We start from the raw sequence: 26,326 nt of genomic DNA, 5'->3' as shown, positions 1-26,326 counted from the left end.
CGCCCGCTCACGGTCCACAGCCCAGGGCTCGAGCGGCAGCTCACAGTCCGCCCCATCGTTCTGGACATCCATGTCAATCTCTGGGGAAGGGACCTCATGAGCCAGGTCAAAACGACCCTAGTCTGGGATGGATAAACTCATCCCACAGATCATAGATCCTAATTGTGCCTTCCGAACTCATTCTCGAACTTCCGCAGGGAAACTACCCCCCTTTTTCTCTCTTTTCTTTTCCCTCTATCTCTCAACCAGCAAAGGCAGGAGGGCCGAGTGGCTGACTGGCCCTCCCTGGATTAAAATCTGCGCTCATCCTGGTACCACAGCACTGCTAGGACAGGCCCCAGGTTAAAAAAGGGGCTGCCACCACTATGCCCCTAACAAACCTGTTTGGCTTGTGGCTGCCTAGCGCCTGGCAACTTTATCAATACCACGTCCAAGGCCAGGCGCTTGGCCGAAGCCGCCCCTTAAGGAGCGGTTTCGGCGGGCGGCAATTCCCCAAGATATCTCGATTACAAATTCAGCACCATTCCAGCCTCTCAGCGTTAACCACCAAGGTCACGGTAAGTACATTTTCCCCGCAAAGAAAGAACCAACCCCCTTTGTGTGTGCAATTTACCCCTAATCGCCTGATTACTTTGTCTCCGGATGCATCCATCACCCAAAAGCGCATCCAAGCCCTCCTTTGTGTTGCAAATTAAGCATGCATACCCACAATTCCCCCAGGGTCCGCCTGCCCCTCCTTCCTCGAGGATCGGACCCTTGCTTTGACACACCCTGATGACGCCCTGAAGCCAGCTTCCATCAGGATCGCCTACCCTCTGCCCTTCCTGTCAAACAATTTAAAGAAAGAGGAGTGGGCGGCCCCCAGTAGACTGCATTAAAAGCAACCCTTACGCAGGCTGCAAAATAAGCCTGCCGTCCTATATCAAAAACTAAACCCAATAAACTTGATTTTGACCTTCCGCCATCGGCTCTCCAAGCCCGGCAAGACCCAGCCCCCTCCTATAACCTGGGGAAGGGGGTGTGTTTCAGTCCCTCTTCCTACAGATCTCCGGTGGATCCCGACTCGCCATGACAGGCCAGCCCATGGAATGGCGCCAGGAGGAAACCGACCCCATCCCAGAGATGGAACGAATCTCTCTGGAGGATCCCGCCCAGCGGCCTCGACGGGAACGCCGCCACCGACGCCCAGATGGTCCAAAGACCCGGATGACCTGGGGGAATGTCAAAGCAACCGCCAGCCAAGCTCAAGAGCTGCTGCGCCAGCAAGGCCACCCAGAGACGCCCGAGAACCTCTGTGCAGCCCTCTTTGCAATCATCACTGCCAATTCGACAGCCACCATCCTTTGCCTGCTCTGCTGCCTCCTGCCGGTGGCAGTTCGGCCACCCCCTGACGAGATTTGACCAGACCAACATCTGGGAGCAATTTGCTGCCGCTGCCAACGTTTCGTCCTTCTGCCTGGGCCAGTACCTAGGAGTCGGGAGCCTGCTAAGCTCCTGCCTGCTCCCCGTTTGCAAAGCCCCTGGAGACTTCCTAGCGGAGTCTGGCTTAAGCCCCTTTATGAATGCTTCATCCATCGAGTACTCTATGAGCGCTGACTGGGGACCCGTCGTCCAAGCCCTCCCGGCCGGCGCTCTCTCCCTTGTCACCAAGACTGTCGCAAATCACAAATCCAACACCTGCGCCCGCATCTCCGGCGCGACGAGGAACCAACCCGGGCCCATTCACCGGTTCGCCAACTGGAACTGCACGCGCACAGAGGACATTCCCCGCGGTCGGGAACATCTTGCTCCGGGAAGGGTTGGTTCTGGACTTGCGGGGAGAGAACTTTCAACTACATCCCTGCTCGGCTCTCTGCCGGGACTCTCTGTTGCCTTAGTCGCCTCACCATCGTCCTGCCTCAGGCTCCACCCCAGGAGCTCCGGGCGCCGCCGCCCGCCGCTCCACTTCCTGCCCCTCGACCCCTCTTGCCGGAGCGATGCGGTTGCCCTCTCGAAGCGGAGTTCGTCTCCCTCGCGACTTCCCTAGTGGGAGTCCCCGACTCGCTTCTACAACGCTAAGACCATTGGCCGGGTGGCCTGTGCCCTTGCGAATTCCATAAACTCCAACTCCATTGCTCTGGATGCCCGGGCCTCCGAGCAGCCGGAACTTCGATCAAGTGACTTTAGATAATCGTGCCGCTATTGATTATTTGTTGTTATTGCATCACCAAGGTTGTGAGAATGTACATAATATGTGTTGTTTTAATCTTTCTGATAATTCCCATTTGATTCATGTAAAGGTGCATGAACTGCAAGATGTTGTATCTAATCTGAAGCATGACGTTCTACCCCGCTGGTGGTCAGCCCTCTGGAGCTGGCACCGGGGATGGTTGAGATGCTATTGTACAGCTCTGCATTGGCTTGATTGTGTGCCTCATTGTCGGATCTTGTTTCATTCAATGTATATCTAATATTGCCTGTAACATGTGTAAGAAACCCCTTGACTTTCCCTTACATCGCAACCAAGTCCTAATGTTGCACAAGCAGCTCGGCCAGCTTGGCCAAACGGCGGAGGAGACGAGCGTCCCCCTAAATCGCCCCCTAACATTTCGGCCTCCCTTCTAAAATGTAAAAAAGGGGGAGATGTAGGGATGCATTGCTGACCCAGCAGCACCGTAAGTAGAGCGCCGGCACACCGGCGCTCCTGCGGCCTTCTGGTCGCACCGCTCCCCCACCCCTCATCCCCCGATGAGTCACAGGTCATGAACTACCTGGCTCACAACCACCGGGTGTCCCGGACAAAGGGACAATGGCCTTGCCCCCAGGTGAGGATTAGGCCCAGACGCCGATGCTCCTCTCCGCACGTAGCAGCCAGGTGAGATCATGCATCACATGATGATCTCTCAGTCCCCCGCTCTCCCGCTCTCCCGGAATTCCCCCCGTTCCGCCCTTCTACACGCCCCCGCTAGAATCATAATAAAAGGTGCTAGGAACCAGCATACGGGAGAGTCGCTTGGAACACGGACACCCGCGCTCCCGTTGCTGGCGCTCTCCACCAGATGAAATCACCGCGTCTCGTCTCGTTCTTACGCTGACCTCGCGGCACGACTACATCCACCAAGCAGACCCAAACTTTAAGAATTCTGACCTTGAACAAAGGTCACCTGGCAATGAAAAGCCAAGGCAAGGTCAAGCTCCATGTATACTTATAGAACACCTAAGGAAGGGCTTTATGTGGAAAGGCCTTCAGAGCACCCCGCCCCCATCTTCCCAACCAGGACATTACAGGAGAGTGAATGACCTTCAGTGATTATTGCCAAGTCAGGTTTCTTGCTCAGTAATTCAGAGCCACTAGGGTCAGAGACAGAGCCAAGCATAGAGTCCTCCTCCTAAGTGTGGCCTGGATTTCTCTCTTGGACTAAGTAAATAGCAGAGACTCCTACTTTACTACAGATATACTAGGCTCAGATGTTAGAAGACAGGGACACAGCACAAAATCATGGTGTTAAACGTTACGAAAAGCCTTTTGAGAGCCCACAAATATAATGTCTACTGGACCACTGTTATCTATACATTTGTTTACTTTCTCAAAGTACTGTATATACTTGCATATAAGTGGAGTTTTTCCAGCCCTGTTTTAAGGCTGAAAAATGCCCCCTCGGCTTATACACTAGTCATCGCTTACCAGCAATCACAAGCCGCTTGTTGCTGCCCTCCCTGGAGGGCAAAGGGGAAACCCGCGCAGTCAGCGGGCTCTTCAGGCCTCTGCTGAGGCTGGGGGCGTGGCCCGAGACGACCTCCCTGCGGCTGCTCAAGCCGCTTGTTGCTTCCCTCCTCGGAGGGTGAAGGGGGAACCCAGAGGCATCCTGGCTGGCTGGGCTTCCTCAAACCCCAGCCCGGAGGCAGAGGGAGCTCCTTATTTGGGCAGTGACATCAGGGGGAGTCAATGCCCAAATAAGGAGCTCCCTCTGCCTCCTGGCTGGGTTTGAGGAAGCCCACCCAGCTGGCAGGCAGAGGGAGCTCCTTATTTGGGCAGTGACATCGGGGGAGTCGCTGCCCAAATAAGGAGCTCCCTCTGCCTCCCGGCTGGGTTTGAGGAAGCCCGCCCAGCTGTCACTGCCCAAATAAGGAGCCCCCTCTGCCTGCTGGCTGGCTGGGCTTCCTCAAACCCCAGCTTCCCACCCTTGGCTTATACGCGAGTCAATAAGTTTTCCCAGGTTTTGGTGGTAAAATTAGGTGCCTCGGCTTATACACTGGTCGGCTTATACACGACTATATACAGTACTTGAAAAGGTTGTTTAAGCAGATCTTCTCTTTCCAGAAGTCATGTTGATTTTCCCTCAACAGGCTTGGTTTCTCTACATGTCTAACAATTCTATCTTTTATTACACTTTCTAATAATTTGCCTTGGAGAAACATTAGGCTAATTGGCCTGAAATTCCCTGGTTTCCCTCTAATCCCTTTTTTTTAAAAAAATGGTGTAATGCTGGCAACTCTCCAATCCTCTGATGCAGGGACTGATTTTAGTGACAAATAGATACAGATTAGTAGATCAACAGTTTCATATCTGAGTTTCCTAACAACCCTTGACGGCATGCCATAAGGACCCAAATACTACTTGATTATTAATTTCCCCAGTAAGTGATGCTTATGGGTACCATGGCACTCATCTAATGTTTTTAAACCACAATTATTTTGTGGGTCCTCTGTCAGAATTCCATTCATGCCCAGAAGTTCAAAGCGGTTCAGAATCTCTGGTCTAGAACTTTATCTCTTATCACCTCAATTTGACTCAGTGCTTTACTTTCCCTTTCTGAAAATAGCTTGTCTGACTTGGGTACATGTCCCAAACTTTCCACAGTGAACACAGATGCAAAGAATTAATTTAGTCCCTCCACATCTTCCTTTAGAAAACCTTTATTTCTTGGTCATCCAAATTGCCTCTCTTGCTGGTTTCCTACCCCAGATATATTTTTACAAAACTTACTGCTGGTCTTGATGCTTTTAGCAATCTGTTCCTCAGTTTCTCTTTTTGATTGTTTAATTATGAACTTACAGGGGATTTTGTCACATCCTCATTTCCCTTCTGTGCACTTCACTGCGGGAAGAGCTCCACTTTCTAAAAAGAAGCCCTTTGGCCTTTTATGGCTTCTTTGACTTGCATCATTAACCATCCCGCTAGACTTGGCAGTATCCTTAGTGTGGTTTTAAACAACTTCCAGGCATAAGGATTTGACTCTCTTGTGTTTGCCTTTCTGCTTCTTACTAAACTAGTCCCTTCACTTCTGTGACATTCCACCTTTTGAAATCAAATGTTGCTGTTTTTGACTAGAGGGGTAACATTCCATTAACAAGCCCTGTTCAGAACCAAGTCTGCTCTGGATGGCTCTGTGACCAACTGCTCCAGCAAAGTAATTTATTAGGTCTAAGAAACTCATTTCTACAGCATGATTGATTTGAGTACATTTGACCAACCAATCTGAGGGCAACTGAAGTCTCCTAGTATCACAACATTTTTTGCTTTAGCCACCAGCCTTATTTCTTTCTCCATCTTGAGATCAGCCCAAAGAGAGGCAATAGTACACCCCCACTCTTAAATAATTATTAGGACCCATAACAATTTTGTGAAGGAGTTCATTTCCCTAATATTTGACTCTATGCTCTTTAGCATACAAAACAACAACTCTCCCAACTTATCCCTTCCTGTCCTGTCTACAGTGCTTTCAAATATTCATTAGAACAGCCCCTTATTAAATACCAGATCTAACCTAGATGTGGGGGGCCTATAGCATGGATAGCTGAGATAAGGTCATCACTTTCAAAGAAAGGATGGAATTGGAAATTGCAGATCCACTTAGACAATAACCACAGTACAGAACGAAATAATATGTTTGCAAATGCCCCCATGTTTGTGCTTCATCGTTCTTTATGTAAACTGAACAAACACTCATGCATATGTGGTTCTTTTCAAATGCAATTAACTCTGACATTGTTGCAGCTGTTTAGTTTCTAATTAGCAGTAATGTTATGCTCAAGAATGAACCACTTTCTTTTCACAACCTTTTTACAAAATGATGATTTCCCAAAAGAATTTGGCCTCAGTTCAGGAGAAAGAATGGAAAATGGGAACACAGCCAGTGTTTGTGACTGCTTGATACTTTGTGCAAAGGTACTTTCCAAAAACATGATTCACAGGCTGTTTTTTGTCTCCTACTTGAGAACTTCATTCCATTTAATTTAATTTAATTACATTAGTTTTATTCTAGTAACATAATCAAATACAGATTATAGGTCCAATACTAAGTAAATTGATTTATGTTGTGCTTCACTAAAGATAATTTTAAACAGAAGCATTTAGAAGTAACTGCTTATTACACAGACTAAGTGCACATATGTGCGTATTTATACACATGTAACGTATTCAAGCTAAACTGCATTAATTATAAAGTACTTAATACTGTGCAAACAAAAATATGTAGATGAGGGTGGTATGTTTTCCATATTCATCTATTTTCAGTCATCAGATTTAGAAAAATCAATGACTATAACAATTATTTTGAACTCCCCTGTGGATTTTTCCCTCGTGGCAAATTGGTTTGATTCCTTTATACCATTAATTTCCACTAATTAATTGCAGAGTAAAAGGGGAATCTTTTTAGTGATGGCAGAACTCCCATCAGAAAGCACTATAAATGGCATGCTAACTGCACCTACAAAGTGCTGAAAAAATTCTCACTGTCAGGAAGTATATTAACATGCTTGCCCATTCCTGGAACTATGGCTTGAAACAGTCTGAAGACCAGGAAATGAAGAGCTGAACTGCAGCTGTGTGGACAGACAGCAATATTTTCTGCACTGGTGGTTGGAGCAATTACGAGAGCTGCCCTTCATGCTAGGTCTATGGCAATGCTTACACCCTTTCTGCTCTGATCAGGATTGTGCAGGTTAGCCCTATCTCATTTCAGTTTGAGCTGTGATAGGACAACAGTAACAATTTGTCCAGGGGTGTTCGTGATCGTAGTGTGGGGGCAGATCCTGCAATGCCAACTGCCGTTTTGAGACTGTCCACCAAATGCAAAAGGAAAAAAAGATCTGAAGTTAGTTTACATTCACACAATGTGATTGGAAGCACTGTCGTTATTGTTTTATTTTAAAAAATGAAAACTGCCTCAGAGTAAAGATTTGGAGTGTATGTAAATAAACAGGGTTTACTTACTGTGATCCCTGCCAACGGTTTCTCTACTCATAAATGGCTACCACTACACACACACACACACAGTCTGATGATTTCTCTTTCCAGAGACTCAGCATGTTTACACTCTTCAGATGAGAGTAGAACAGGCCAGAGTAGAAAAGAACAGGATGAAAAGTAGCCAGAACACAAAAGTTGCCAGGATACATTCAGACTGCTGGGGAAAGTGGGCTGACTAGATTCAAGAAACTAGCATAAAACTGCTTAAATCACACAATACCAGTAGCTGAGATAGAAGAAAAACCCTAAATATTAGTTTGATAAGGCAAAAAAAAACCCTATTCTTTTTTCTTTGACCTCTTGAAGTGATGTTTCATTTCCTCATAAAACATTTTTATTACCAAAACAATATCTTCAAGTAGTATTCCTTTTAATACACACTGAAAAGTAAAACTATATACAGCAGTAATACTTTGTTAAGCAACTTATTAACTCCCTGACTGGCTCAAAGCTGTTGGAGCTCAAGTCTACCTTTTCAGAGGTAGGTTGCTTTATACATTAATGTAATCTTTCCAGGCTTCAAATGACACATTTCAAGCCTTTTGGTATGAAGGCTGATGGAAATCCCAGCCTAAGCAAAGATGGTCCCAGCTACACTATTTGGTGACTTCCATATAACAGTGATTCCTTAGGTTTTCTCATTGCTTCTGCCCATTAAACACAGATAGGTAATGGTTTTCTCAGAATTGTTCCCTGCCCTACTCCCCTGGAGAAACTATTCCCACCCATGCTAACAGGGGGCTTTTGTTTTTAAAGAAAAGTCCTCTGATGGTGAGAAGAAGCCACCATGGGAAACTGAGGCAGAGAAAAATGTGTCAATATGGCCAGACTGGCTTGGTTACAATCTTTATAAAGAAGGTTTAGATTAGAAGAAGAGGAGTTTGGATCCCCCCTTTCTCTCCTGAAGGAGACTCAAAGGGGCTTACAATCTCCTCACCCCCCCCCCCCCACAACAAACACCCTGTGAGGTGAGTGGGGCTGAGAGAGCTCCGAATAATTGTGACTAGCCCAAGGTCACCCAGCTGGCGTGTGTTGGAGTGCACAAGCTAATCTGGTTCCCCAGATAAACCTCCACAGCTCAAGTGGCAGAGCAGGGAATCAAACCCGGTTCTCCAGATTAGAGTGCACCTGCTCTTAACCACTGCACCACACTGGCTTAGGAAAAATTGTAGAAAAGCCAGAGAACACAATGCTATGTGGAAGAATGAAAATGTATCCTTTCCATGTGTATTGGAAGAACAGTGTGCAGAAACAATCTCGGTCCTTCTCTTACCCTTGGGTGAAGAGCTCTTGTCTGAAGACCCCTCCCTTTCATATCACCCAGGCGCCTTGAGTGTTTCTTCATACCAAAAGAAACTTGAAGGGTGAATTAAGTGGTAATTCTGTGGCAGGATTACTTTTTCTGCCTTCTCACCTGTAGAACCTTTCTGTAGAACCTTGATCCTACTCTGCTCCCCTGTCTGTGAGCAACTTCCCCCCCAAAAACCAGGAAGAACCTTTTCATCCTCCATAGCTCCAGACTGACATGTAGACTCCCACTGATAATTTTTCCAGGTCTCACTGATTCCTTTGTTGTTAGTCTGGTAAGTCCACAGTTTGGCTCCCTTCATTACAGTTAAATACAGAAGCAGAAAACTGTTACCTATGCTGTTTGGTACTGTTTATCTTAAAACATAACAGAAATTTTGACACCAAGTGCAACTCTTCCGCTAAAATTTAGGCTCCAGTGAAGCAAATAAAGGGGGAGAAAACACTGTTCCGTTAAACAATTACACTCTTTGATTGCTACTGTATGTCATTCAACCATTACCTGTTGTCAGTAAGTTTATCCACTAAAGATTTATTGAAGAAAAGTAGGAGAAAGGCATTGAAACACAATAGTCCAGCAGATGTAAACAAGTCATAAAACTCCAGGTTTGGGTGCCAATTCTTGCTTCCTTGTTATTGCAATCACAAAGGCGGCCTTCAACAATACTGTATCTGATTCTGGAGTTCCTGTCTATAAAAATACTATTTCCTCCAGGCAGTTCACAATAAACATGGGAAATCGTTTGACTTGTCAAATAAAGTCTCCCAAGATTAAAAAGTGCCGGCAGCAATCAAGCTAACTATGTTTGCATGTATTCCAAAGTGAAATGTAGCTCCTTCAAGTTAAAAAATAAACAACACACCAGCAAAGAGTCTGTATTTAACAAGCAGGATTACAATGAAATCTCTCTGTGATCTTTCTTCTCATTTTAATTGGAGTAGTGGGGGTTTCCCCCTTCAAATTAATCTGAAAGGATTTGTCTTCTGATGCTATATAAACAAAACAAAATATACAAGCTATATCATGCAACAGCTGGAAAAATCTTGAGGCAGTATTATAAATTGTATTATTCAAATAAGCATTCCCACTGTTTGGACTCTAAGTATTTAACCTCTGCATAGTCAGACTGAACTTTAAAACTAGGACACTCCTGAATGTTATAAAACCCAAAGTAGACGGCTTTCCTGAAACCCTAGCAACAGCAGAGAATGTTTTTGTTGGAGGAGAGAAGGTTTGCTGTTCTTCCTTCATGTAATGGGTAAGAAACTAATTTAGAGGCAGAAATACTCTTGTAAGCAATCCAGGACATTTTAAATTCACTAATTATTTTTTTTCAATAAAGATGTCTTATATTTGTACTAGACAACAGATCAGTGTGGAAAACCCACACGGCTAAGTGCCCCCCCCCCTTTCTTTTTTTTTTGCATTTTCACCCCAGGCTCCTCCTTTCAAAATACCGGCATTTCAGGAAATAGGCAGGCCAATTATTTGTCATACAGGAAAAAAACAGGTAACAAAGAATTTACCAAACCAGTGTGGTGCAGTAGTTGAAATAACAGGATAACTGGAGCCTCAAGTGTGAATCCCCATTTTCCTACAGAAGCCTGTTGAGTGACCATCTGTCAGTCACATATTTTCAGTCTGTTCTACCACACAGGATTGTTAGGAGGATGAAATGAAGGAAAGGAGAATGATATAAACCTTACCTGGCACATTGTTAACTGGCACACTCCTCCCCTTTCCCCCTCATGCAAAACAGAAATCGATTCATGTCAGGATGAGTGGTAGATTGAATTCTTAGGCTGGGACTTTATTGTACAGGCACGATCATAAATGGCAGGTTTTAAATGTTAGATCTGTTTTTAATGTTATATGTTATTGACAGTTTTAATCTTATTGAAAACTTCCCTGAGCCTGGCCTTGGCCAGGAATAGGTGGGATAGAAGTATGATAAAGTAAAATTAAAATAAATAATCCATATTAAAATGAAAACATACTGAAAACTCAGATTCAACTAATTCGGTTCCATGAACTAGGGAAGGTATAATCAGGATACGATGAAAAGTATGACTCACAGTGAAAACGTAGGCAGAGTTATTAAGTCTACTACAAATTTCTAATTTGGGGGCTTGTTCCCCACCCTGCACCCCAAAGGTTGACTCCACCATGCTAATCAGCAAACAGCTTGTCAAAATGGAATTTCAAGTACAGTTTAATATAGTAGCAGTCTACTACTAAAAACAGAAAATGGCAGAATTCCCACTACCGGTAGATTATATGTCCAACACAAGCACCTGGAAAAAGAAGAGGAACAGCCAGGCTTCATAAATAGTTGAATCCAAGCTTCAGACCCAACATAATCTCTAATCAGTTTTACCAACAAAAACAATGAATAAAGAATGAATGAAATGAATGTGATATCTGAAGAAGTGACCTGTAACTCACAAAAGCTCATATGCTGCCAGAAATTATTTTAGTCTTTTAAGGTGTTACTGGACTCTTGTTCTTTTTCACTGCTATAGACAGACTTACACAGCTACCCCTGGTGATTTGTCTCAATAAATGAGGCATAATGGAAGTCAATTATTAATGTGCTTTTGCTAGAAAACAGGGGGAGCTGTGTTGGAAGAGAAGGCAGAAAGGAGTGATTTTTGTCCTCCAACCACTACATTCCAAGGACTAGCATGGCCCTGCATGTCCTGTGACTGGTCTGGGAAGGAACTGCCAGGGGGAGGAGAAGTTGGGAAAACAATCATACCTTGCACAAGTAGAGTATACAACCCTTTATATTCCAGTTCTAAATAGCATTGCACCAAAATGGGACCATACAGATCTATGCCACTGCAATAGCAATAAACTACATTCCAACACAATTAGCATGAAGCAGTGTCAAGTGTCACAGATCAGAATGTACTGGCTAGGAAAAACAGAACTAATAATCCAGATGACAACAAAACATGCCAAATCTATCAAAGAAGAACTGCTAATACTTAGTTACCACAAAGTTATGTTTAAAATTCATCTTAAAAAAATATAAGCTCAAATAAGTTTACCAACAATGGCTCATAAAGCCAGATGAGAGTACAGTATAGTCATGGATAAAGAGGCCCTGTGCTTTTAGTTGTGAGAATTTGCAAAAGCATTGGGGAAAATAACATCTATACATGCAGACAAGCAACTGTTGAATGGCAAAAAGTAACCTACTCAATATAGGGTGCTGTTGGCTGGTGCTCAGCCAGGCTCTGTGCTAATATATTGGCCCACTGCTGCCAGTGCTGCTTTACAATGCACATAAGAAATGGGGAATGGCTCTGCCCCCTTTCTGAAAATTACCACCTGCTACACTATTTTACCAGCTGTTACAATTTTTTTCATTGATGTATAAAGTTTCCCAGAAACTGGAAAATGCACGAATTGCATTTTGTATCCCTTAACAAGGAGAATCAAAATGTCTTTAAATAGTGGCCCGGGGGTGGGGGGGGCGGGTGACAATGTTTTCAATATTCTACAGCCTTTGCTTCATGTATTTTTCAAACTTAATGAGGTCAATTTGTCTGTGGTGTTTCATATCTTTCCCCATTCTCAACCCCAACTTTTAATATTTGGAAAACTGAAGTTTTGGGGATCATTTCCCCCCAATAGAATTGAAACAGAAATTTAAACTGGTATCTTGGATAAAAATGACAAAATTCCATTTCCTTCCTTTTCATATATTTCCTCTCCAGTGCCTTTGCAGATGTTCCATTGCTGAACTGCAGAAAGGGAAATACTTAATGAAGTACATTTTTTCTTTGTACCTAGTAGCATGCTCAATGAATCTCCCAATTTTTTTATTTCTATAATCTTCTTTGGGGTCTATTCATTTTCCAAATCTGATTACCAAAGTAGATTTTTTAGGGATACAGAATAAGTATCCCATACCTAGGGAGATGAAATATTTTACCTTATATCTAAGGCCCTAGATTCTCAAATGGTGAGAAGTACCTCTACACAACTCCAGGTGTGTGTGAAATTCTGGTAAGGACAAATATTGAAGCAAGATCTTTCCTTCAAAAAATCTGGTACACATGTAACCTAGTCCTATGCCTACTCCCCCTGCAAAATGACAAAATGTATGTCTATTTCCAAAGAGATCACACTGAAAACCACATATTTTTCTTCTCACTCAAGAGCAGCATTTGAAGTGCAGTTTCAGTATGGAGAGGAATTCGGCTGTTATTTGAAGTGGTCCTTTATTAAGCAAACAGAAAGCAGAGATGGTTCTCTGCCCACTTGGGCATGACATTTTAAGAAAAGTTATCTCAATGAGATGAAAAGCCATACTCTGTTCACGGACTTAATGCCTTAGAGAAGTATTTTCCCAACATACACTGCAGTCATCATCAATCCTGGTGGCACTGTTTATTTCAATTACATGTTTATTGTATTTCACACTGGTGATTTCTGCATACTCACTTACTTCAATTAGCTTTGTTTAGCAATCTGTGGAAGCAAGATGGGGCTCACTACAAATTCTTCTATTTAGCAAATATTGTTCCAAATAATGAATCTTCCTGCCAATTTGAAACTAACTTGAAGCAAAACAAACAAACAGTTCTGTGCTAGTCATAACCTTGGTGTAATCAAATGGAATTGCAAGAAATTTATTAACTCATACCACACAGACACACCCACACATAAAACAATGGCTGTAGAGAAAACACACACATTACTAGCAGTTGACTTTTTCTTATTCAGGTTACAGTACTTACTGTTGTCTACATGTGACATAAACAAGATGCCTGGTTATTACTGCAATCCTATGCCTTTTTTTGGAATATACATACATACATATACTTTTACCAGCTTTTGAAAGCTCAGCCTTGAAAGCTCTTCAACACGCACATTCTATTTTTCCCATGTTTCTTTCCCATTATGCCGTCTTACTTTACTAGTTTGACAGCATGATGTTAAATAAGTAAGACAAGTAAAACAGTAGAACTTACTGTGAGGGCAGTAATCTGTGGCCACTGACCACATGGTTAAGCCCATATGGTTGAGCCCATATGAAGATGAGAGAGGCCTAGAGGTATTAACAGGCTTAAAGTTAGGGTCTCTCCAGAGAAACCGCATAGAAAATGGTTTCTGACATTTACCCCAATTCCAAAACAACACAATGCTGCATGGAACATATCATTATGCCCAAGAATGTTCTGAAGTTAAATCATTGGAATTTACATGTCCTTAGATCTCATTAAAATGTATTGTTCATGAAGTTAATGTTGCATCATCACAGCCCTATAATTTACTCATGAATGCATACTTTTTTGCTAACAAAAAGAAAGAACTGTGGATAAACAAAGATATTTTGAAGCAAACATGCCACCTTCATAATAAGCCAGCCATTTTGAGAAATCTTAAAAAATGATTGTACTACAAACATGAACGACTTGAAATTCATAAGAGCAGTTGGTTTTAGCTTTTCCCAAGTACCCTGGTGGGCCTCTACACTCCAAAATAAATATATAGGCTGTTGTGGGGTTTTCCAGGCTGTGTGACCATGATATGGTAGTTTTTGCTCCTAACATTTCACCTGCATCAATGGCACCCATAGATGCAGGCAAAATGCTAAAAACAAAAACTGCCAGATAATGGCAACACAGAAAACCAACAGCAGTCCATTGATTCCAGCCCGCTGATTTCAGCCATGAAAGCCTTTGACAGTACATTTAAATATTCACTTTTTAAAAAGGTGTAACCCCCTAAACTAGAATTACATGCCATTTAATACAAATTCCTTATCAACAAGAACATCTCTTGAATATGCCTTGGAATGCCACTGTCTTTCTTCAAGCATAATGAAATCATATTCAAGAAGCCAATGCATCTTCCTGCTTCTTAGAATGAGTGCCCCCTTTACTCAGGTGCAATTGTATGGTGTACACCCATGGGATTCTCCAGTGCCATAAATGTAACTGGAACTGAAAAGGTAAGACATTGTTTCATAACTTTAGTAAGCATGATAATTTTATTTCCCCGTTAGTAAAACTAACATTCAGGGAAAACAATAAGAGGAAAGAAGTAAAGAACTGGCAGAAGAGAGGAAGAACAGTTCACTAATTTTCGAATGAAGACCAACAAAAGTGCTCTGTAAAAAATTCAGCAAAACTAAACATAGAACATGGACATATAGAATAAACATATATGTCTGTTGGGATATATTTATCACAGAAGTAATGTTAAGTAATTTTCAATGTCATACTTATAGCCTTTTAAGCCCTCTGTACTTACAATGATGTAATTCTGCTCAGAATAGCCTTCTTAACATCAGGAAAGTAATGTTTGCTTTACTTATCAAAAACCTCTCTCAGCAGGAGTTGATTCTAATTCTGGACAACAAATAAAGTTGTTCAACAAATAAATTTGTTCAACAAATAAAGTTGAACTTAAATGCTATTATTTGAACATCTTTCAGGGGTAAGATATGGCTTTGCCTTGGCCAACAGATAGCCAATTAAATTATGCCACCAGAACCAAAAGACATTATTACTCATATTTGTATTTCTAACAATATTGGCAGAGTTACTGATTTCAAGGTTTAAAAAAATGTTTCAGGCATGACATCATGTAATTTAAAACTATTTGTTCAATATTGGACCAATCACACCCAAAGGGCTATTTAAACATGAATAGTTTTGTATGACTTTCAAGAATAAACCTCTTAACACTCTTTAACAGCTGGAGTTTTCAAAGTCAAAGCAAAGTCAATTCCTTCTAAATGCCAAAGTTATAATAGTTACAGAAATTAAAGCATCAAAAGCCTGAAAACAGTCAGCAGTCCTTGCAATTTTGTCCTAACTAGCGTACCTGTTCCTGGCCCAAAAGACTGCTACAGATGTACTTGTATCTCAGCATTTATTTACAGATAATAGTGACTACAGTATATTCCAGATGGTAGTTACAAGCATGCAGGTAAAAGAATACTAATCGCATTTTCAGCATAAAAGTGGTGTTTACATGTTTATCAAGCAGTCACATAGTCGTGTCTAGAAAGTGAACTTCCTGCATGGAGTGGTCCATGCCCAGATTGATATGGTTGGTACAGTTCCGATAGAATTTCTCAAAAGCTTCCCTGGAAAATGTCAATTAACTCATAGGGCTCCACAATATGCCACTTTATTTATGGTAATACTATTGACTTGCCCAAAAATCTGAAACTGTTATGAATAAGAAAGAGTCACAAATCTCAGCAATAAGCAAGATGGATATAGGTTTAACCTCTCATGATGGAATGTTTAGAGGCCTTCAACTCAAATCTATTGGGCCTGAACAACACAAGGAGGACATCAGACTTTCTACAGGTCTCAGTAACCTTGATGCAGCTCTTGGGCCCCCTTCCTATGTCCGACTTATGCCATTCCTATTCTTAGGATGGCTGGGCCTAGCCAGAATAAGGTTAGTCTGTTATAGATAGAAGGGGGAATTTTCCACCTTAGGGCAAAGAACAGATCCGTCTACTAGTACAGCATTCCTCTGGATGTCACACATCTCCCTCCTGATGGCTGATGTGAAAGCAACAAAGAATGCTGACTTCCAAATAGGTGCTTAACTGATGCCTTCTCTCAAAGGGAGAACCTGTGAGTGCCTTTAGCACCTTAGCCCAACTCCAAAAAGATAACCTATGTCCTACAGGTGGCCTAATCTGAGTCACTCCCTTCACAACTTTTTTTAGTCTGTTTCGATAGCTGGTCCCCAGTTTGTTCTCCCGGCATAGATGTCAAAGCTGCAACTTGCCTTTTTTTTAAAGTGTGTGGTTTTAAAAATAACTTCCAACTACTAAACCAAGGTCAACAACATCTTTTTGATATGCTGTCGAAGGCTTTCACGGCCAGATTCAACTGGTTGTAGTGGGTTTTCTGGGCTGCATGGCCGTGCTCTGGTAGATCTTGTTCCTAACATTTCGCCTGCATCTGTGGCTGACATCTTCAGAGGTGTATCACAGAGAGAAGTTTGTTACACACTGTGTCTAGTGAGAAGGGTGCTTGAATCATCCTGGGGTCTGAGTCCTAGCCAGACCACACACCCTCCTCCTTACCAGATCCCACAGGAATGGAAGACCTGACACAAATGAAATCTTCTGTATCAAAACCCTGAGGGGTCTTCTAGGTTATTTTCTGGAAGAAGGCCACTGGGCTCCTCCTTCTCCAACTGGATGATACAGAGGTAGATTAACTTCCACTTTGCTATTCCTGCCCCCCTCAGAGGTACTGTTGGGCACCTACTTCATCTCTTTGTAGAGACTATTTTGCAGGCTCCTCCTGGAGAAGCGGGGCTATGATCATTGAATTCCTGCCAAATGTACTGCTGCCATAGGGTGGAGGATGCTAATGGGAACCGATCCTGGCCACCACTGACCTGCTGCAGTGGTGCAGATTCCCCCTGTAAGGACCCTATGGCCCAAGGCAATCTCCATGGAGGCAAGTTCCGGACTGAATTTGAACTCCATGGAGATTGCCTTGATAGGGCCCTAACAGGGGGAAACTGCACCACTGCAGCAGGTCAGTGGTGGCCAGGATCGGGCAGGAAGAGAGCCATGCCCACCATGCTGTTTGCAGTCACAGGCTATCAAGAAGGAATCCAATTTTGTGGTTGAGTAAAAGGGGGATCCTAGGGTATTAGAACCTGCTCTTGCACCCCCACTGGCCTCCAATTCTGGAGGTCTCACTGCTGTGAAAGGTTCTGCTCCCAAAGGGTCCAGAGGCAGAGGACTCAACACAGCCAACACTGGCCACAGCTGTAGGCCCAGGGAGCTCATCCCAGGACATATGGAATCTGTCAGCTCACTCCCATGTCCCTGACGTGGTCCTGAAGGGCTTCTGCTTCCACAGCTATAGTTCTTCTCTTCCTATTCAGGTTTGCCCTTCATATAATCACGCCCAGAACCACATGCCTGAGTGGGAGGATTTATCCTTAATGGCTAATCAGCCAAGGCACTTGTCCCAGGATGTGGGAAATTTGCCAACTCACCACAAGGTCCCTGAAAGGGGTCCGAGGGAGTGACATGTATTTGTGTGATTTCTGGGTGTCCTCTCCCTGTTGAATCCGAGACCATTAAGGCATCACTTCTGAGCCCAGAGTTCTGTAAGTGGGAGGATTTTTCTTCCATTTTCCTTTTTTTCAGAACCTAAGAAGACCCTACTGACTTCTTAGACTTGTCCTCATCCATTTCTGGGTAAGGTAATTGAGTGAGCGGTGGCAGATCAGCTCCAGTGATTCCTGGATGAAACAAACGCATTGGATCCCTTCCAGTCCGGCTTCCACTGGTCATGGGACCAAGACGGTGTTGGTTGCCGTTGTGGACGAACTCTGGCTGCACTTGGATAGAAGCAGTTCGGCACTGCTGGTGTTGTCAGATCTCACAGCAGCATTCGATGTAGTAGATCATGACCTTTCGGTCCACCGCCTCGCTGGGATTGGAGTTCGGGGTTTAGCCTTGAATTGGCTAACCTTGTTTCTCCAAGACCGGGGAGAGCAGGTAGCATTGGGGGGTGAGATCTCCGAACGTCGCCCCATTGTATGTGGGGTGCCGCAAGGAGTGATACTCTCCCCGATGCTTTTTAACATCTACATGCACCCCCAAGCAAGTCTGGTTCGGAGTTTTGGGCTGCAGTGCCACCAATATGTGGATGACTCCCAGCTCCTGTTCACAATGGAGGGCCACCCGACTGCGGCCCGATGCTCTCCAGCGTTGTCTAGATGCCGTGGCTGGTTGGTTGAATGCTAGCCGGCTGAAGTTAAATCCTGCAAAGATGGAGGTCCTGTGGCTGGGCTGGGGGGAGTGTCCGGAGGCCTTTGGCCTGCCTACGCTGCATGGTGAGGTGTTAAAGCTTGCCTCGACTGCCAAGAGCTTTGGGGTAGATCTGGATCCATCTTTAACGTTGGTGGCCCAGACGGCTCAGGCAGCTTTCTATCACCTGTGGCAGGCATGGCAACTGACCCCGTATCTCTCCCGTCCTGATCTGGCCACTGTGATTCATGCCACAGTCACCTCTAGGTTGGACTACTGTACCTCGCTTTACGCGGGCTTACCTTTAGCCATGATCTGGAAATTAAAGCTCGTACAAAATGCAGTCCCCTTTCGGGAACTACGCTTAGGAACAGGATTACGCCGGTCCTGTATCAACTGCACTGGTTGCCGATCGAGTACCAGGTCATGTTTAAAATTCTGGTATTGACCTTTTAAGCCATTCGCAGACTTGGACCTGCATACCTAAAGGACCGTCTCTCCCTATATTGCCCCGCAAGGCCCCTTCGCTCCTCAGAGGCAGACCTGTTAGTGGTCCCTGGCCCCAAAGTGATCCGGCTGGCCTCTACAAGGGCCAGGGCTTTTACAGCCCTGGCCCGTACCTGGTGGAACAGGCTCCCAGGTGAGATCAGGGTCCTGCGGAATATACACAGTTTCCGCAGGACCTGCAAAACGGACCTGTACCGCCAGGCATTTGGTCAGCCGGGGTAACATCTAATTGAGAATTATAAAGCTATAATAACATCTGGCTTCCTGTGGGCGAAAGAAGGGGGAGAGAAGAAATCTGACACCATCAAAAGTAAATGGTTCTTAATCTGTGGGAAGGGTTGATTGTTTTAATTATTTATTGTGTTTTAATAACTTGTCGTTAACCGCCCTGAGCCCCTTGAGGGAGGGAGGTATATTAAAGAAAGAAAGAAAGAAAGAAAGAAAGAAAGAAAGAAAGAAAGAAAGAAAGAAAGAAAGAAAGAAAGAAAGAAAGAAAGAAAGAAAGAAAGAAAGAAAGAAAGAAAGAAAGAAAGAAAGAAAGAACTCTGCTGTGAAAACTCAAAGAGTTTCAGTTTCCTCTCCTTTTAGTTCTAAGAGCTATTGTCCCAGCTTGGGCTACCAGGCAGATTTCAGCATCAGAAGTCCAATCCGAGGCTCAGAATGCACAGAATCAACAAGTCAGAGGATGAGTTGCAGCAGTCACATGCTTCGTTGCATCCAGACCAGTATGCTCTGTGAACCTGCTTAATATAGGGTCTTCTAGCACTTCAGACTTCATCCTGTGAAGACTCTGCTTCCTCCTTCCTCCTTCTTCTTTGAGCTATCAGGCACACGCTTCTTTGCTTAACTTGCAAAACCTCCCTGCATCGCTATCTCTATTAACATGTGGGCTCAGGTGAGCTAGGTGCATGTGTCTCTGCAGCTGGAGCAGGGCTGGATACACAGCCTGGTTCTGGAGGCATCTCTGGTTCTGAATCCTGACCTGCCTGTTGTTCAGCCTGTAGAGTCTGCAGGGGCTGTGGCTGCTCCAAACCCAGTCCTTGTTGGTTCCCAACCTGGTCTGGGCTTTCTGGGCTCTGCTAATCCGCTGAGGACTCATCACTCTCCAGGGGCTGGCCCACAACAGTTATAGTGATAGCAACTGTCCTGAACAGCAGGGATATTCAGACTGGAGAGGCTCAGCCCTCTTCATCTAGAATCCCTTGCAAAAATTTGCATAGCCCTGCCTGAACAAAGGAGGTGTGACCTAACCAGCCTGGATGACTGTATCCCCACTTAAGGGGAACACTTCTGGTCAAGGCACCCTGTGTGCGAAGATCACTTCGTACAATCCCATGGGAAATTTTTACAGGCTGAACATTTACTCATAGTACTGCTTAGTGGGATCTGAAGACAGAGTCCTTCAAAGGGTTTTGTAACACATGAGCCTGAGACTCATTCCCACAATGCTAAAATATGATCTGGCTTTACATCTGAACCACCTGATTACATTGTTTTCCAATTGGAAGACTAAGTTAAACTATGCTTTTAATAGCAGTGTGGATGGCTGATAAGAGGCTGTTCATTTGACAGGGAGAAACAAGTGTGCTTTCCACATAGGAGATTGATATTTGTTCCTGTAAGAGTTTAATCTGACTCACATTTTATAATTTATTTAAGCACAATGAAGCCAACTTCAACTCAACTCCCACTTAATTGGAAAATTCCATTTCAGCTGAACTGAACGAATTTGATGCCTAACTAGAATGTTTCCAATCCAGTAAACTATTATGAATAGACTACAAAGCCAAATACAGACTAGTTACTTGAAAGCAACAATGAATGCCAACCTCATCTCCTTAGAACAACAAACAATTCCAGATTATTTTTGTACATGTTTACTATAGTTTTAACCAGTCAAGTACAACAAAAAAAATGAGCAATTTCTCAGTAGTATGCAATGGAAATGCTCTGACTCTACACTAAATCAAGGGTCTAGAGTACAATACATGAAATAATGAAGAAAATTAAATACACTGAACATTTTGGCTCGATCACGAACCACATGCGAGGTTTCCACTATCACTTATCAGAGGGAAACATGACACATATGTATATGCCAGAGGTCGGGAACCCGCGGCTCCTGAGCCGCAAACGGCTCTTTGCCGCTTGTGGTGCGGCTCCCGCCGTGGCTGCCCCTTTCTGCAGGGGAGGGGAGAGAAAAGAGGCTCCCGGCTCGGGCCAGGTCGCCGCTGCACGCTCCCCGTTCCTACGGGGAGCTTGTGGGAGCCCCTCCCCTGTGGGGGAGGGGAGAGAAAGAAAGAGGCGCCCGGCTCCGGCCGGGTCGCCGCTGCGCGCTCCCCGTTCTTACGGGGAGCTTGTGGGAGCCCCTCCCCTGCAGGGGAGGGGAGAGAAAGAGGTGCCCGGCTCTGGCCGGGTCGCCGCTGCGGGCTCCCCGTTCCTACGGGGAGCTTATGGGATCCCCTCCCCTGCATCGCTATCTCTATTAACATGTGGGCTCAGGTGAGCTAGGTGCATGTGTCTCTGCAGCTGGAGCAGGGCTTGTGGGAGCCCCTCCCCTGCGGGGGAGGGGAGAGAAAGAAAGAGGCGCCCGGCTCCGGCCGGGTCGCCGCTGCGCGCTCCCCGTTCCTACGGGGAGGGGAGAGAAAGAAAGAGGTGCCCGGCTGCGGCCGGGTCGCCGCTGCGCGCTCCCCGTTCCTACGGGGAGCTTGTGGGAGCCCCTCCCCTGCAGGGAAGGGGAGAGAAAGAGGTGCCCGGCTGCGGCCGGGTCGCCGCTGCGCGCTCCCCGTTCCTACGGGGAGCTTGTGGGATCCCCTCCCCTGTGGGGGAGGGGAGAGAAAGAGGTGCCCGGCTCCGGCCGGGTTGCCGCTGCGCGCTCCCCGTTCCTACGGGGAGCTTGTGGGATCCCCTCCCCTGCGGGGGAGGGGAGAGAAAGAAAAAGGCGCCCGGCTCCAGCCAGGTCGCCGCTGCGGGCTCCCCGTTCCTACGGGGAGCTTATGGGATCCCCTCCCCTGAGGGGGAGGGGAGAGAAAGAAAGAGGCGCCTGGCTCCGGCCGGGTCGCCGCTGCGCGCTCCCCGTTCCTACGGGGAGCTTGTGGGATCCCCTCCCCTGAGGGGGAGGGGAGAGAAAGAGGTGCCCGGCTCCGGCCAGGTCGCCGCTGCGCACTCCCCGTTCCTACGGGAAGCTTGTGGGATCCCCTCCCCTGCAGGGGAGGGGAGAGAAAGAAAGAGGCGCCCGCCTCCGGCCGGGTCGCCACTGCGCGCTCCCCGTTCCTACGGGGAGCTTGTGGGAGCCCCTCCCCTGCAGGGGAGGGGAGAGAAAGAAAGAGGCGCCCGGCTCAGGCCGGGTCGTATAGGTTGGAGGGGAGAGAAAAGTGGTGCTGGCTCATGGATTCTTCAAGCAACACACTATAGCTGTTTTGTACAAAGCGTAAAGGTAAAAAAAAAATAAGCACTGTTATCTTCATTTTAAATGTCAAAAAGTATTTGCGGCTCCATGTGTTTTCTTTCCCGTGGAAAATGGGTCCAAATGGCTCTTTGAATGTCAAAGGTTCCCGACCCCTGGTATATGCCATTGTATACACTAATCCTTTTCTTACAGGAAAAATTGAGAAAGGTTTGTATATATAATCAGACTGAAACTTTGCAAGCAAAATACCAATTTTGCACTTTTCTCTTACAAAAATTTATGCAAAGCATTATAAAATTATGTTCCATTCAGCCTTACAAAAGAACCTTAATTACACTAAGGCAAATAAATCATTTTACGATTTAATCATACATGATTCCCAATTGTGCTTAAAATTAATGTGGCAATAAAGTAAAAAGGCAAATACGTAATTTTATTATTTAACCATCTGTGCTTTTCAGTTGTCCTAATGTGATAATGAAATAATAGACACAATTTGAATGAAGAAATATTTGTGAAGTAAAAGATGCAACTTACTTCAAAATAAATGGGATGAAGGGTGCCATGCTGAGGGCAGAATAAGTTCCATCCACTGGTGAAGGGTACAGTTTGCCCAAGATCAAAAGCAAAAGGAACAAACTTGGATGGAGCTTTAATCGACCACTTTCACTGCGTAAGAAAAATAATTGAGAGATTTGTTAAAAGTATCATAAAATTATCTGCCTAAGTCTGCAACTAAACTACTCAAGTACATAACAAAGAACACCACATACTAGAAAATGTTTGTAATTGTCTTCCATGTATAAAAATAATTTTACTACTTTAAAAAAAGAATGCCATAAGTCAAATAAGCACTGTGTGATCCTACTTCAAGTCATTTTTTCTTCATATAAAGAAGTAACTCACTATCAGCATTTCATAATTTCATTCATTCATTCTACTTATAGGCCACCCTTCCCCTTGCAAGCTCAGGGCAGCTTCAAAATGAGATAGTAACAATAAAATCAATACAATACATAATACAACCTGTAATGGTCCATAATAATTCGAACAGATGGTGCAAAAAATTAAACAGTCTAGGTAACTGATCTGCTATATTCCATATTTCTATTGACAATTAATACAGACCATAATATTGTGTGTGTATGCACCATCAAGTCACAGCTGATGACCCCAGTTTCGAGGAAAGACATTCAAAGGTGGTTTGCTATTGCCTGCTTCCATGTGGGCTGAGAGAGTTCTGAGAGAACTGTGACTGGCCCAAGGTCACCCAGCAACTTCATGAGGAGGAATGGAGAATTAAACCCAGTTCCCCAGAGCACTCTTAACCATCATACCTCGCTGGCTCCCTATACCCATGCTGGCTCTCTATACTACTGCATTTTGTGTATTTGTTTGCCACAAAAAACAGACAACACAAGGATGAAACATTTCTTTGGTGTGTTTTTTAAAGACAGGGGAACATTATGGAAAACCTGATCACAAAATATTACTTACAACTAAGGAATGGTAGTTGACACTGACACATATGACCTGAAGGGTTTTTAAAATATCTAATTCACTTTTGGCTATATTAACAAGGAGCCCAAAAGTGAAACCGATTTTTGTTATTTATTCATGGGCAGCCACTGTATATAATTCCATCCTCAACTCCAAATATGCAAAAAGTATCTACATATTTTGCTTACCTCTCCATTGTGCTAACTGCCACTTCCAACTGATTCAGCAAGAACGGATAAAGGTTTGGAAATCGAGTGAAGAACTCTCTCCCTGTCATTCTGCAAAACAAAACAAAAAACACTATGTAAAACAGCATACCAGTCTCAAAACTGCATAAGGGCTTAGGCATGTTTCAACAACACAGATAATTATATTCTACTCTGCTGTCCACTTCTGACATTCAGTTCTGCTGCTAGAGAGAAGGAACATTTGAGGATCTGGTAGTGAAAATCCATCAACATCCTGGTATCTGACAAAGGATGCTGACTTGCAAAAGATTATACTCCCAAAATCAAATTGGTCTCTATGGTGTTACTGGACTTGAATTTAGATGTTCTACTTCAGAACAACATTGCTACCCTCTGAAACTATCCTGGACAAACCTCCGCAAATACTATCTACTCCAAACTTGGGATTGAGTCCTAGTACTCGAGCTTATATCAAATTACTATAAATTATCACACTGAGCGAGAACACAGAATATGAATAAAATAAAGGCCATGATGTTACAAATGTTCTTAAAATCAGATTTAAGATATTTGGAAAAAACAGTTTCATACATAATTATTTTCCTACACTATCTAAGGTGATATATTCTGAGAGTTTCACTATCTCACCTGATGGTTGTATTAACTGGTTCCAATATTTTAAGCCAAAACTGGGTTTATCCTTAAATCAACATTGCTTTATAAAAAAAGATGAGAATTGAAAAACAGCTGCTATGCTAAGAAGTATAGGGAAACCTTGCACATGGTACTCCCTATAGTGTTGTTTAATTACTCTGGTCTTTGAAGACAGGAAGGTGGGACAACTCTGTTAAGCTTCCATAATAGACAGTCTTGGGAAACCTCTTTGGTTGACCTTGCACGTCAAGGCTTCTTCCTGGGAGAGTATGGCTACTCTCTATATTGGCCTCCCAGCTTCTATTCAGGCCTTGTTCCTCAGCCATGTAGACAAGGACATAGGTAAGGAGGGGTTCCCGGGTTCAACCCCTCCCCCTGAAGCTCTGCCCCCTGTTTGTGTTTTTTGTGTGTTTTTAGTGTTTTTTTAGTTTTTGGCCTACAGGGGGCACAGCTTTTAGGCTAGCAGCACCATAATTTCAGGGATTTTTTGGGAGACTCTCCTGATGATACCAACCAGGTTTGGTGAGGTTAGGTTCAGGAGGTCCAAAGTTATGGACTCCCAAAGGGGGTGCCCCATCCCCCATTTTTCCAATGGGAGCTAATAGAAGATGGGGCTACACCTTTGAGGGTCCATAACTTTGGACCCCCTGAACCAAACTTCACCAAACCTGCGTGGTATCATCAGGAGAGTCTACTAAAGATACCCTGAAAGTTTGGTGTTGCTAGCTTAATAATTGCATCCCTGATAGCAGGCACCCCTCCCAAATTTCCCCAGATTCTCCTTTTAAATCCACCCCCTTCGACATGGATTTAAAGGGAGAATGTGAGTTTAAACATTGAAAATGATGCTGTTTCAGGGTGGTGGATAATCCACCCCAAAACAGCATCACTTTCAATGTTGTTTTAACTGGGGATCCCAGATTCTTCCTTTAAGGTGGATTTTAAAGGAGAATCTGGGCTCCCAAGTTCAAACTCCATTGAAAGTGATGCTGTCTGGGGGTGGATTCCAGCATCACAGTAGCCGCCCATGGGGGGTCGCAAATCTCAGATTTTGCACTGGACTCCATTTCCCCTAGCTATGCCTCTGCCTGGAGGGGAGGGAAGAAGGGACTGCCAGCTGGGAGCCCAGGCAGGGCAGGGGAGTCTGCCGTCCCTGGCCTCGGAGAGCTGCTTTTATAAGCACTGAGGCTGGGGGTGGGGCTTGGGGAGGTGTGGCCACACCCCCGGGGCAGGTGGGGGTGGGGCCCCACCCCCAAACCCACCCCATAAAAAATCTATACCTACATCACTGCGTGTAGATCTTTAATAGACTTCTGCTGAAGGCTATCCTACCTACAGCAGTGCCACACTACTTCTTGGGCACCACCAAACTACACCAGAAAGTTAGAATGGCTGAAGAATAAGGCAGCTTTTCCAGAAGGAAGTCCTATAACAAAACAAGAATTCTCAGTCAATTCTGATTCTCTCATTCCTCAACCACATTGGTCTTTTACAAAATCTCAAGTGGGTGGGAGGAAGCCAGGAAGTGACATTTCACTACCACAGATGATTTGATCACCTCCCATCCATATCAGAGACTGAAAAAGACCTGCGTGGTTGAGGAATAGGAGTTGAGAGACCAACTGAAAGACTGCCATAGATGTCAAGACACAAGCTTTGATTCAGAAGGTAACCCAGAAACATTCCAAGAGATTTTAGCACACAAGCCAATCAACTTTCTTATGTCGCTCATACCTAAGAAATAAAGATGCTATGAATACAT

General features: G+C 44.5%; 1 protein-coding gene across 1 annotated transcript in view; it reads right to left on the bottom strand.

Moving 5' to 3' along the window:
• THADA (THADA armadillo repeat containing) overlaps nucleotides 1–26,326 on the bottom strand; it is a 190,898-nt gene that overhangs the window by 82,255 nt on the left and 82,317 nt on the right. The window contains 2 exon segments of the mRNA XM_048483022.1: nucleotides 22,760–22,891; nucleotides 23,911–24,000. Of these exon segments, the coding sequence (XP_048338979.1) occupies nucleotides 22,760–22,891; nucleotides 23,911–24,000 (222 nt within the window).

This window comes from Sphaerodactylus townsendi, linkage group LG01 (assembly GCF_021028975.2).
Source record: "Sphaerodactylus townsendi isolate TG3544 linkage group LG01, MPM_Stown_v2.3, whole genome shotgun sequence".
Taxonomy (NCBI): Eukaryota; Metazoa; Chordata; class Lepidosauria; order Squamata; family Sphaerodactylidae; genus Sphaerodactylus; species Sphaerodactylus townsendi.
The sequence above is the reverse complement of the archived record's forward strand: the minus strand, read 5'-3'. Positions and strand labels throughout refer to the sequence as shown.